This window comes from Acanthochromis polyacanthus, chromosome 11 (genome assembly GCF_021347895.1).
Source record: "Acanthochromis polyacanthus isolate Apoly-LR-REF ecotype Palm Island chromosome 11, KAUST_Apoly_ChrSc, whole genome shotgun sequence".
NCBI classification, from domain to species: domain Eukaryota; kingdom Metazoa; phylum Chordata; class Actinopteri; family Pomacentridae; genus Acanthochromis; species Acanthochromis polyacanthus.
Genome location: NC_067123.1, coordinates 2,820,804 through 2,834,882, shown reverse-complemented (window position 1 = coordinate 2,834,882; position 14,079 = coordinate 2,820,804). Strand labels below are relative to the sequence as shown.

Below are 14,079 nucleotides of genomic sequence, written 5' to 3'. Positions count from 1 at the left end.
CTTTATTAAATAATCATCATCATCATGAAAAAGGAAACAAACAAACAAACAAACATGAAAAATGAAACAGTCACATTTGTTTTTCTTCAAGTTTTCAACATCACTGTCAGTTTTTTTTTTTTTTTTTTTCTTTAGTCACTCCGGTGGCTTTACGAAAGTCATCCGAGGGTAACCATGGAAACCAGAGGAGGCTCTAACATCTGTCCAGCTGTGACGACGGCGACTTTTTGACGTGTTGGTTTGCATCAGAAGCCGGAGCTGCCTGCGACGGACGCCTGGAGGACAACGACGTCTTTGTGTCGGCAGCTGGAGGGAGATGAGGAACGCTATTGATGGAAGCAAGTCCATCAGCTCTGAGCCTCAACAACAGCCAAAGACCACAGAATCTGATGTTTTCAGCTTCTGGCTCCACTGACGAGACTTTAACGCCACAGACATCATGTTTCTAAAGAAGGAACAACTCCAGATTTCATTTAAAATGTCACATTTATAAAAAAACAAAACAAAAGCAGAGGTAAAAAAACCCAAACATCTCTACAGTCTACCTGCTGACATGCATCTACGACAGCAACTCTACTTCTGTTGGTTCGTTTTCTACAGCAGGGGTGTCAAACATGAGGCCCGTGGACCAAAAGCGGTCCTCCAGAGGGTCCGACATGAGGCCCGTGGACCAAAAGCGGTCCTCCAGAGGGTCCGACATGAGGCCCGTGGACCAAAAGCGGTCCTCCAGAGGGTCCGACATGAGGCCCGTGGACCAAAAGCGGTCCTCCAGAGGGTCCGACATGAGGCCCGTGGACCAAAAGCGGTCCTCCAGAGGGTCCGACATGAGGCCCGTGGGCCAAAAGCGGTCCTCCAGAGGGTCCGACATGAGGCCCGTGGGCCAAAAGCGGTCCTCCAGAGGGTCCGACATGAGGCCCGTGGGCCAAAAGCGGTCCTCCAGAGGGTCCGACATGAGGCCCGTGGGCCAAAAGCGGTCCTCCAGAGGGTCCGACATGAGGCCCGTGGGCCAAAAGCGGTCCTCCAGAGGGTCCACATGAGGCCCGTGGACCAAAAGCGGTCCTCCAGAGGGTCCGACATGAGGCCCGTGGACCAAAAGCGGTCCTCCAGAGGGTCCGACATGAGGCCCGTGGACCAAAAGCGGTCCTCCAGAGGGTCCGACATGAGGCCCGTGGACCAAAAGCGGTCCTCCAGAGGGTCCAACATGAGGCCCGTGGACCAAAAGCGGTCCTCCAGAGGGTCCAACATGAGGCCCGTGGACCAAAAGTGGACCTCCAGAGGGTCCAACATGAGGCCCGTGGACCAAAAGCGGTCCTCCAGAGGGTCCAACATGAGGCCCGTGGACCAAAAGCGGTCCTCCAGAGGGTCCAACATGAGGCCCGTGGACCAAAAGCGGTCCTCCAGAGGGTCCAACATGAGGCCCGTGGACCAAAAGCGGTCCTCCAGAGGGTCCAACATGAGGCCCGTGGACCAAAAGCGGTCCTCCAGAGGGTCCAACATGAGGTCCGTGGTCCAAAAGTGGTCCTCCAGAGGGTCCAATCCGGCCCTCAAAGTGTAAAAATTCCAGAGAAGACATTAACTGCAGATTGTAAATTAGTAAAACTATAAATTTAGAATCATTTTCTAGACCATGACAAGTTGTTCTGATCATGCAGTAAAATACTGGATTGTTTTTGTTCTTTTGGCATTTTGTTTCTCAGTTTTGACACATGTTGTCTCATTTTTGGTCGTTTTGTGTTCCATACTGTCCTGTTTAGGGTTTTATTCATATTATTGTCATTTTTTGTTTGATTTGTGTCTCATTTTTGTCATTCTGTTTCTCACTTTTGTCACTTTTTTGTCTAATTTTTTGCCTCGTTTTGTTTTGTTTGTCTAATTTTTGTTGTTTTGTGTCTTATTTTTGTAAGATTTTGTCTTGTTTTTGTTGGGTTTTCTCTATATTCTGTCTCATCTTTTGTCATATCGTGTTTCCTTTTGTCTCATTTTTGTCGTTTGTCCATTTTTTGTCGCTTTGTAACTTTTTGTCTAATTTTTTGTCTCGTTTAGTTTTATTTGTGTCGTTTGCCTCCTCTTTTGTTGTTTGTTTGCGCTTTTCTAGTATTTTGTCTTGCTTGTCTTTTTTGTCTTATTTTGTCATTTTGTGTTTCGCTTTATTCGTTTTGTTTCTTGTTTTGGTCATTTGTGCGATATTCTTTGTCTCGCTGTGTTGTTTGTCTATTTTTATCGTGTTGTTTCTGTTTTGTAATTTTTTGTAATGCTTGTGTCATTTGTTCATTGTTTTGTCACTTTCTAACTTTTTGTCCAATTTTTATCTTTTTGTTGTATTGTTTCGTGTCGTTTGTCTCATATTTGTCGCTTTGTGGTCTCATTTTTGTAATATTTTGTCTTGTTTTCTGTCTTTTTTTGTCTTCTTTGTGGTTGTGATCCAGTTCCAGGTGACTAAATGTTGTTTCCTTTGTAGACACTCTGTGATCTGGAAGTTGTAATGTGGAAAATGATAAACTGAGGATGAATGTAAAAAGATAATTCCTTAAATGTGAACATTTCTGCAGTAAAACAAAGGAATCATTAGGAGTTGTGGTTATTTACAGGTATTCTGCTGTGGTTTTACTGGTTTTACTGGAGATCAGACTGGACTGGATGTGGAACTAGCATGGACTAAATAAGATGAGTTTGACACCCCTGGTTTTCGGTCTTTTTGTGACGGCCACATATTTACATCGTCGGTCTACGGTGCGTCTTTTAAATCTCACACCGACCTACAGCAGCTTCCTGAATAACACAACTCACAGAGCCGTGGAAACGAGCGGCGATGCTTCTGTTTGCTTCTTAGTGCCAACAAAAACCAGTTCAACCAATTAAAAACACAGGTTCCTTAACTCTAATGTCCAGTGTGTATCCATCCGCAGCTGAAAATAGTCCCATCAGTGTTTCCTGTGAGGGTTCCTAACACTAAATCATACATTCATGGTTGAGCAGAAGACAGGCGATGGAGGTCCGCTAGAGTCTGAATCATGGAGCTGGTTGAAAGTAAGAACAGCAAAGTTATAACGTTCCCTGAAGGTTCATCCACAGAAAAGCAAAAACGTTCGTCCTCTTTTAAACATCTAGTCGGTTTTTGAGAGCTCTGATTAGAGGCGAGTTAATTGGCTCGTAGCACTGGAGGAGGACGGATCCAGCTGATTGGACAGATGTGCCCGTTTTCTGACCAAACTTCAGACTTTAATGAACAAACGTGAGGAAGAGTCTTCTCCTGGTGTCTGGCACGCCGTGTCCCGTGTCTTCAGATTGAATTAACGTCCAGGTCTGCAGATGCTGCCCTTAACTCTGACCTACATTCGACCAAGCCGGTGCCAACAAATAACGTTCCCTGAAGGTTCGGCAGTCCAGAGAGCAAAAACGTTCGTCCTCTTTTAACCGTCATGTCGTCCTGCAGGTCAAACTGACCCGTTTTAAAGTTTGAAAATGTGGAAAAAGTAAATATTTTCACAGTAAAGCTTCTGATGTCCACAATTTTCAACATTTTGGGAAATCTTTGAACATTTTTTGGTGGAAAAAAAAGAAATGTTAAAAATGTTTCTTGAGAACATTCACATAAAAATCAACCAAAATCCAACAAATTTCACTGGATTCTGGTTGATTTTTATGTGAATGTTCTTAAAGAAAATATTAGAAGTTTTACTGATATTTATGAAATCACTTTAGAAATTTTAGGATTTTTATTAATTTTTTGAAAATATTTACAAGAATTGTCTTGCAAAATTTGGGGGATTTTTTTAAAATAGAACTTTTAAGGAATTATTTCTTCCTGAAGGTTTTGCAAATTTTCAGAAATTTGTGGAATTTTTGGAGGGATTTTTTCAGACAAGGAAACAATATTTTTTGATGCCATAAATGAGGACAACAGGAGGGTTAAACATGCAGTTGGTTTCTAGAGCTCTGATTGGATGAGCAGCATTAGAAGCGAGCTAATTGACTTGTAACACTGGAGGAGGACAGATCCAGCTGATCGGACAGATGTGCCCGTTTTTCTGACCAAGATTCTGGACAAACTGCTCATCTGGACCTAAACGTGATGAAGAGTTTTCTGCTGGTGTCTGGAACGCCGTGTCCCGTGTCTTCAGATTGAATTAACGTCCAGGTCTGCAGATGCTGCCCTTAACTCTGACCTACATTCGACCAAGCCGGTGCCAACAAACGGCCCCATTCTGCCCTCCCTCGGCCTGACAATGGCTGCCGGGTGTGGGGTGTCAAATCTAATGAAGCGGGCAGCAAACAACAGCTGAGTGTGTGGAAATGTGGGGAAAGAGGAGGGAGGCGGCGGCCGAGACACAGGCGTCCTTGTCCGAGGCGGAGGGACGGCTGAGACGTCCGCCGGTGGACAGAATGAATCGCTGCTGTGAGCTCACGGAGGCTCAGGGAGATGGAAAGGCCTCGGTTTGTTGGATCTGAGCGGTAATCGAAGCGTTGCACCAAATCTCATCGGATTCCCGACCGTTTGCTTATTTCTCCTCCATGTTTCCATCCTGAGCCGGGTCGCTCTATTTGATTGAGGATTAGACTGGATTAGCTCAGGAGAGAATATGTACGGCAGCACATGAAGGTCACGTCTTCTGGACGGACGCATCGAACACAAACCTGCAGGAACATCAACGCAATCACATTAATCCTCTGTTGGTTCATATTTCTCTGCTTTACAAAGTCCTGCAGCTCTCTGGATACAAATGAAGGAGACTCAGAATGTCTCCCTGCAGATCCACATAATAGAAATATTCTATATTCTGGATTAGTTTCCCCTAAAAGTCCCTGAATTTTAATCACGTGATTCTCGATCGCAGCCGAGTCACTGTTGGCTTCACAGCTGCTCGTTTTGGTCATATTTTGTTGGTTTTTCTCTTAATTTTTGTCTGACTTTTGTTGTTTCGTGTTTCATTTTTGTCCCGCTTGTGTTATTTGTCTCATCTTTTGTCGTTTTGTGCCTTGTTTTTATAATATTTTGTCATGTTTTTGTTGGTTTTTGCCCTTTTTGTGGTCTGACTTGTGTCGTTTGTCTCTTGTTTTTGTCGTTTGTGTTTCCTTCGCGACTCGGTTGTGTTTTAGTCTTATTTTTGTCATTTTCTGTTTCGCTTTATTTGCGGTTTTGTGCATCGTCTTTGTCGTTTTGTGTTTTTTGTCGTTTTTTTTACTATTTTTGTCATTTTGATTCTAAGTTTTTTCATTTTTTGTCTCGTTTGTGTCCATTTTTTGTCGCTTTGTAATTTCTTTGTCTCATGTTTGTTGTTTGTGTGTCGTTTTTGTAATATTTTGTCTTGTTTTTGTCTTTTCTGGTCTGATTTTTGTCATTTTATGGAATCTGGTTGGAGCAAACAATTCATTTTTTATGATATTTTTAATTGAGTCATGTAGGATCAACTGACATTCATAAAATATCAGATTTGGTTGAGTTTTCTGACAGAACTGCATGTCTAATATTAGTCCAGAAACTGTCGTAATGGTGAAAATGTGATCAATATTTCTACTTTACAGATTTTCGGTTATAAACTCGGCCAGAACCACCAGCATCCACAAAAGCAGAAAAACTCATTTTCTACTAATGTTTGCATTATTTCCGCTAATTTTCCTTTTTGGAGCCCAGAGTTTGTTAAAATTACAGCAAAAAGAGGCCAGCATCAGCTGCTTCTTATTAAACAGCAAAGTTGAAGCAAACGCTTGAAATACTACAAAAAATGTCATGAAAAGGAGCTGAAGGTGTTTTTTAAAAGTCAAAAACTGCTTCAGCGAGTGTAAACACTTTTTGGCAAAAAATAAATAAAAGTCTGTTTACATTTAGTTTTCTAATGCGATCTTTCAAACTGTGCATAAACACATGATAAAAACAGCTGTTGTTGGATTTTAAACGGGGAGAAGCGATAAAAGAAAAATAAAATCTGTAATACAAGAATCCAGGCAGAGTTTAGTGGTTTTATGGCCTGAAAGCGGCTCTAATTTGGTGTTAAACTGTTTGAGGGTCTGCTGATCATCTGACCTCAGTGTGATGACCTGAAGTGACCTCCTGCAGCCTCAAACTGAACTTTGGGACGTCCAGGGAGCTGAAATCCAGACGCTTTGACTAATAAAAGTCACATTGATGAACTTTGGGCTCATCTGTGATCCACCTTAAACACGAACATTTCAGCTCAGTGGAGATTAAAGCTGCTGGAGCGTAAAACGCCGACGCTTCATTCAGGGAATAATTTAACCGCAGAGCAGGCGAGAAACTGGGACAAACTCAGAAACAACAAACCGGCGGCAGCATTCGTCCTGCAGCGCTTCCCTCTCGGACCGGGAGCCGTGTGCTTGTACACACGCGTGTGTTTGTACACATGTGTGTGTTTACAGCAGCGGTCCGGCTGGGATTAGAGGGGGGCAGAGGTTGGGAGGGGCTGCAGTAATCTGCTAATCTCATTAATACTGAAGGCGCTCCGTCAACAAGAAGCAGCGAACAAAGGACGGAGTAAACAGCTGATGACCTGGCAGACGTCCATCAGAGGAGACCAGGACCAGGTTCTACCTCCAGATTAAACAAACACTCTGACAGGTGAAGACAAAAAGCAGCAGCTGGTCTGAAAACACAGCAGGACTGAACCGTCAACTGTTCCCCTCAGTCAGAGCTCAACATCCAGCGAAATACAGCTTCATGTTTAATCCCATCCAGAGAAGAACGAAGCTGCTGGGATCTCTGTCTGTCAGATGCAGAGGAGCAGCTGGGACCACTGGGAGCAGTCACTGGGACAGGTGGACCAAATGGTTCCCAGTTGGAGTTAACTGGTCACAAAAACAACCCCTGCTAAGAACAACTCATGCTTTCTGCATCCATGTGATGCAAACCAAATCCACAAAACCCTCCATGAACGTCCAAGAAAACGAAGACAACTACCAGGAGATTCTCAGATGTTCACCCCTTCATGGGTCCTCGTTTAAAGAGCTGTAGTTAAAGTAGCTGCTGCTGGACCTTAGAGGTGTTTACATTTTGAAATGCTTTCGATCAACAGAGCCCAAACACAGCGACAAGCTCTGAAATCTCCAGGAACCCCGTGCTGTGTGTTTTTTGTGTCAAAAACCACTTTCAAAGACTACACTAATCTGTGCATACAGATGTCAAAAGCATGAATTGATCTTTAGCCAGCCTTTGCGGATTGAAGAATGATGGCAACAAACACAGTTGAAAATGCTAAAATCTCCAGAAATCTCGTGTTATGTCCGCACACAATTTGCTCCATGTGGTTTCTTTGTTCAACATGAGGAACCTTAATATATTACGAATAAAATCCTTTCACAGTCCCCACCGGTTAGCCGGCCGTTCTGTGGATGGAGGGACGATGGCAACAAACACAGACGGGATGATTAAATAAGTCTCCAGAAGTCTTTCCATATCACAGCAGGACAAGGGGATTCCGTACGAGACGGACGAGTGTTTGTGTTAGAAAAAGGCATGCGTCCAGGACTCCTCTCACCGGTCCAGAACCCGGCTGTAGTCCTGAGGCCCGCAGCCGCCTTCGCTCTTCAGCTCGGCAAACACTTGAGTGAAGAAGTGCGGGTCGGCGTTGATCCGCAGCATCTTGGCGCTGGTGGCGTCGATGATGGCTAGGCAGCGGTCCCAGAAGGCCTCCTTACCCGCCTCCACCAGGAAGGGCTTGAGCGGGTAGGAGATCTCGTTGCCCATGTAGGAGTAGGACAGGTAGAGGCAGGTGAGCAGGATTGCCTGCAGCTCGTGCTCCGACGCCACCAGGTCTCCATCCACCACGTCTCGGCACAGCATGTAGACGAAGACCACGTTGGCCGGCGTGACGAAGGCCTGGTCCTGCCAGCCCTGCAGCAGCAGCGATCGATCCACGGCCCGTAGCCACAGCACCGGGTCGGCCGGGGAAAGGTGCTTCAGCCGGTAGCAGCGGCAGCACAGGAACTCCCCCAGACAGCGCAGCAGCTCGCTGGTGGACGCCTGGACGATCACCCTCTTCGGAGACGAGCTCGCCGTCCCCTGAGGAACCTTCTTCACCGAGGACAGCTGCTGGGATTTACTGTAGCTGAAGCCGTGACCCTGACCCATCCCCAGACCGTAGCCCAGACCCAGACCCAGACCCGCTGGGCCCTCGTAGCTGGACAGGTTGGCACATGACAGCGACTTCTTCACGTTCTCCCGGTTGAGGTGCAGCACCGGGTCCTTCTGGTAGATGTTGATGCTGTTGTTGTTGTTCAGAGGATCTCCGAGGGCCACCGGGCCGCCGGGGACCTTCTTGGAGTTGCCCTTCTTCTTGGTGGAAGCCACCAGTCGCTTCCAGGTGAGCGCCGGCAGGAAGATGGACTGTCCTCTCTTCAGGCCGCGGTCCTTCTGGCTGTTGAGGGAGCGGCTGCTGAGGCTGGGGTAGTGGCTGAGCGAGCCGGGCCGGTGCTCGTAGTAGCCGGACTTACGGGAGCCGGGGGACAGCGACAGGACGGTCCCCATGATGAGCTCCACGGATCACACCCACAGAGTCTGAATTAATAATATCCACAAGATGCAGAGACTCAGCAGGAAAGCATGATGAGGAGAGCAGCAGGAGGGGAGCTGGAGATAGAAGAAGAAGAGATTCATCAGGAGAACGTCCAAAAATAACTCAACTTTACATACAGGAGATAAAACAACTCTGATCTGCAGAAAGGGGAAGGTCAGAGTTTGTGTTTGAACATCATAAAATAGAGAGTAAAGAGTCAACGTAGAGCTGAGGGAGAAAATCTGGTGAAACAGGAGAAGCTCATGAAGACAGTTTGTTGTGACGTTCTGGAGGAGAACATTCCTGGTTCTAAGGGTTAATCAGCAGAACAGTCTGATCTGTTTAAAGGATTCTTCTCTTTATTCTACTTAATTAAAGTTCAGATGTTTAATGAGTCTGAGGCTCAGACTTTATCACTGATTAACCCTCCTGTTGTCTTCATTTACGGCACCAAAAACAATGTTCCCTTGTCTGAAAAAAATATAAAAGTTCAGCAAAAAATTGCCCACATTTCTCAGAATTTGCAAAACCTTCATGAAAAAAAATCCTTCAAAGTTTCCCTTATAAGCCTTTAAAAAAAAAAATAAAAAAAAATCCCCCAAATTTCGCAAGAAAAATATATTTAAAAATTGTTAATATTCTCGAAAAATGAGTGAAACTCCTCCAAAACCCTAAAAATATCTAAAGTGATTACATATTTATCGGTAAAACTTAAATATTTTCTTTAAGAACATTCACATAAAAATCAAACAAAATTTGTTTGATTTTTTTTCTGAATGAAACAAGAAACATTTTTTTAACATTTTTTTCACCCAAAAATGTTGAAAATGTGGAAGTTTTCACTGTGAAAACATAAAACGAAAGATTTTGACCTGCAGGAAGGAGGGTTACATGAACAAACCGGACAGCCGCTCACCGGAGGACCGGAGATTTTCACGGTCCGGTTCTGTGTTTGTGTTTCAGATGAACGGGGGATCAGGAGCAGAGAGTCCGTTAAAGATGCCGCCGGGCTGCCGGTGTCATCCTCCGGTGCTCCCCGGACCTTCACCGACTCTCCGCCGCCTCCGTTCTTACCGACCGTCTCTCTCTCTCTGCGGCTCCATGTCGGTAAACGGTGAACAACAAACTTTCAGTCGGTCGGAGTCCTTCCGATGCATTCCGTCCTCTGCGCGCGTAAAAGTCTCCTCTAACGTCTCCTCCCGCTTCCCGGTGCTGGTCTCCGGTGCAGCAGCAGCAGCAGCTCTCGGTCCGCACGCGGAGAGCTGCAGCCTCCTAATGACCGGAGATCGGTGCGACCTCAGAGCGAGATCTGGATCAGTAACGGAGAGGAGGGGGAGGCACCGACAGACTCCTCCTAACACACACACACACACACACACACACACACACACACACACACACACACACACACACAGAGCGAGAAACACACATAAAAACATACAAACATCAACACGCACAGATAAAAACAAACACACAAAAAGAGAGAGGCAGAACACACACAAATAAAAACACACACATATGAAATAAAAACACATACACACACATATAAAAAGACATACATAGAACACACACACCATTAATATTCCACTCATTTTACCTGTTAGTATTTTCACATATTATACATTTACCTGTTTATAAATTTGTATTGTATGTATATATATATATATTTAACATTTCTACTTATTTTAACATATAGTATTTATAAATCTGGTGGACAGTCACCATATTTTACTGCATTCAACATTTTTAAATCAGTATCTTAAATAATGGTTGTTGCTAGAGGTACGGACCCGTACCCGTAGCCTGTGGACTACGGATCCGGCACTTGCCATTTGCCAATCAGATAAGCGAGATCTGGTCACGTGACTCCCGGTAGACGCTAGCGGTACGGACCCGTAGCATCGGTACTACAGGTACGGACCCTAAACCTGACCCTAACACTAACCCTAACCTTAACCTTTGCTTACCTTTCAACAGTTTGCAGTGGTTAGCAGCTTCTTGACTCGCGAGACTCGCGTACGGGTCCGTATCTGTCTGGCAAATGGAAAGTGCCGTATCCGTAGCCCACAGGCTACGGGTACGGGTCCGTATCTGTAGACACTACCTTAAATAATAACTATTATTCATGTAACACGTCCCACAACATGTTAGCAGAACCTGGTGATGATGGGTTTGTTGTTTTATGTTTTATGTTTGTCATTTTGTCGTTTTATCTTTTCTGTATTTATGGTGGAGGTTTTCTGAAGGTTGTTTGAAGGTTTACTGGAGGTTTCAAAAAGGTTTGCTGGAGGTTTCCTGGAAGTTTTCTGGATGTTTGCTGGAGGTTTTCTGGATGTTTGCTGAAGGTTTTCTGGATGTTTGCTGGAGGTTTTCTGGATGTTTGCTGAAGGTTTTCTGGATGTTTGCTGGAGGTTTTCTGGATGTTTGCTGGAGGTTTTCTGGATGTTTGCTGAAGGTTTCATGAAGGTTTGCTAGAGGTTTCCTGGAAGTTTTCTGGATGTTTGCTGGAGGTTTCATGAAGGTTTCCTGGATGTTTGCTGGAGGTTTGCTGGAGGTTTCCTGGATGTTTGCTGGAGGTTTCCTGGATGTTTGCTGGGGGTTTCGTGGAGGTTACGGAGATAAAGCGGCTCGGCTCTTCTTATGTAACCGTGAGTCGTCCTGATGTGGGTCATGGAGCTGTGGACCATAAGAGGATCACAGGTTGGTCTGAGGACAGAACCTCAGAGAACGTCTCCTGGATGTGGAGCTTTAAATGCAGCAGCTTCTTGTGTAATATTTGTCCTTCAGCCAGCAGGTTGTGAAACTTCTTCTAAGTCGTTTAAAGCCTTCTAGATCAGTAATAAGCCAATAAAAAGCTCTCTGATTGGTCGGACTCTCTGGTGACTGATTAATGTTTTCAGAATTAATGGATTAAGATGCTTTTATTAATAACTAATGTGCATCTGCAGCCTTCAATACACTGGGAAAAAAGAAGTTAAAAATAGTGTGAATTTGGCAGCAACGATTCATGGAAAAAAATATGTAAAAGTTTTATTGAATGTACACAAATTGTAAAAAGCAAATTATTTCTGTTTTTCATTTTTGTCCTGTTTTTAAATGTGTTTATTTTTATTTTTAATGATGTAAATTAAGACGTTTGTTGTGGTAGTGGATATTATATTTAGTTAAAGAAAACAGGAAAAATCTGCAAATTAACAGTTCAAAATAAAATTCAATTATTTTTAATTTTAAATCCTTAACATACATAATTATTCTTTAATAACTAAAATAAATATCAGAAAATAATACATCTGTTGATTTAAATACAGTAAAAAGGTATTTGGTAAAATATTAAAAGCAGACTACCATTTATGAAAAAATACTTTGATGTAGACATTTTTTTCTTGTAAATTAATACTTTTTTGTAATATTTATTATCTGTAATTTGACAAAACAGGAAAAATCTGAAAAAAGTTTTAAAATATTACTTACAATTTTCATGCCTTAATATTATAATTATTACATATATGACAATAAATATATAAAGATACAGTTAAATACAGCCGAAAATTGTGTAATTTTGTAACAATAAATTAAGTGATAATTCATATTAATGATATTTAATTCATTCATTAATAATTTTGTAATTTTGAACAGTTAATTGGATGAATCATTATTTAAAAATATGACGTTTTACAATTTTTGGTTGTTTTTTAATTTTTTTTTTACATTTATGTATAAATTAATACTTTTTTCTGATATTAGCTATTGCCTGTAATTAAAAATCTGTGAAAAAAAATCTGTGTTAAATATCTCATAAAATATTGCCGATAAAATTGCTTACAATTTTCAGTCCTTAAAATACTACTACTGCCACTAGTACTTCTAATAATAATAAATATAATAACAGCAAAATCTCAAAATGCTACATTAAATAGGATAGTGGACTAAATGTGCTATAGTGTGCATATATATATATAACCATAAAATTACACTTTTTTACTTTATTTAAATCAGTCAAGTTTAACTGACTATTATTAAGAGACTATTTATAGATTTTACTTGTCCTGGTTTGACACCGGGCTGCTCAGTGAGGCAGTGGTTAGCACTTTAGCCTTGCAGCAAGAAGATCCCCGGTTCAAATCCCGGCCTGTGCCTGGGATCTTTCTGCATGGAGTTTGCATGTTCTCCCTGTGCATGCGTGGGTTTTCTCCGGGTACTCCGGCTTCCTCCCACAGTCCAAAAACATGCTGAGGTTAATTGGTTACTCTAAATTGTCCGTAGGTGTGAATGTGAGTGTGATTGTGTGTCTGTATATGTAGCCCTGTGACAGACTGGTGACCTGTCCAGGGTGTCCCCTGCCTTCACCCGAGTCAGCTGGGATAGACTCCAGCACCCCCCATGACCCTAGTGAGGATAAAGTGGTGTATAGAGAATGGATGGATGGTTTAACACCTTCAAGGAGAAACTGTTGAAGCTCTGAAGGTTTTTCTTTCCTTTGAACCCTGAACCTTCTCCAGGCCAGCAGGACTCTGGACGCCTTTAACTGGATGAATCTGCTGCTAAATTGACCGTCTGGTTTATTTGTGGACACAAAACTCTCCTCTGATGAACTACTTGGAAGGAAGAAAACAGATTAAGAGCTCAGAGGAGGATCTCCAGACGTTTGTTACGAACCAAACATCACTTCAGCTCCTTCTGCATCTCTTCTTTCTCTTCTTCTCTTTTTTGGGTCCTGAATTTGTCAAATGATGGCATCAAAATTTTAAGCAATATTAAAAACTTTTTGACAGATTTTTCCTGTTTTGTCAAATTACAGATAATAGATGGTGTCACAGAAAAATACACATTAATTGTAAAACCAAACAGAAAACTATCAGAAACTGAATAACATCAACTTCAGTAATCTATATTTTTATAAATAATGATTCATCCTTTTTCAACGTTTGACTGAATTTTCTACTCTGCAAAAATATTAAGATATTTATCACAACTTTCATAGTAATTAAAATATTAAGGATTGTAAGCTATATTTTATAACTGTTAAATAAAAATATTTTTCCTGTTTTTGTCAAATTACAGATAACTAATATCACACAGAAAAATATGAATTTAAAGTTTGGAAAAATTAAACAAAAAATTGACAATGTCCACATCCAAGTCATTTTTAAAAAAAATAAATGATTAGTTCCTTTTTAAAAATAATTTAGCAAATAATTACACCATTTTAATTTGTTTTTTTAAACAAGGAATAATTATGTATATTAAGGATTTAAAATGAAAAAACTTTTTTTTTACTGAATAAATCAAATGAACTTTGATTTTCATGCAATTTCATTGTATATGAAAAGTGTGCAATGACAATTAAGATACAAAAAATGAAAACAAAAACAGGAAAAATAAAAATAAGGATTTCATGGACATGTTTGATGAAAAGCTTTGTTGCAAACAAACGTCTTTATTCCTTTATAAAAAAAAAACATCCACACCATCTGCGGATTTAGATCATCTAGAAAATGATTATTTAAATGTCAATAAATACCTGGAAAGCAATATATTTCTGATTTAAATAGTAATAAATAAGCAGTAAAAA

The 14,079-nt window shown here is 41.9% G+C and overlaps 1 protein-coding gene across 1 annotated transcript; it reads right to left on the bottom strand.

The window, feature by feature from the left end:
* Positions 1–2,453: 2,453 nt before the first annotated feature.
* Positions 2,454–9,819, bottom strand: si:dkeyp-92c9.2 (uncharacterized protein LOC571482 homolog). Its single transcript, XM_022219427.2, has 2 exons — positions 9,424–9,819; positions 2,454–8,581 (listed from the first exon to the last, which is right to left on the bottom strand). Exon 2 carries the CDS (start codon positions 8,477–8,479, stop codon positions 7,487–7,489), a length of 993 nt encoding a protein of 330 aa, XP_022075119.1. The 5' UTR covers positions 8,480–8,581; positions 9,424–9,819; the 3' UTR covers positions 2,454–7,486.
* Between the last annotated feature and the right edge of the window lie 4,260 nt (positions 9,820–14,079).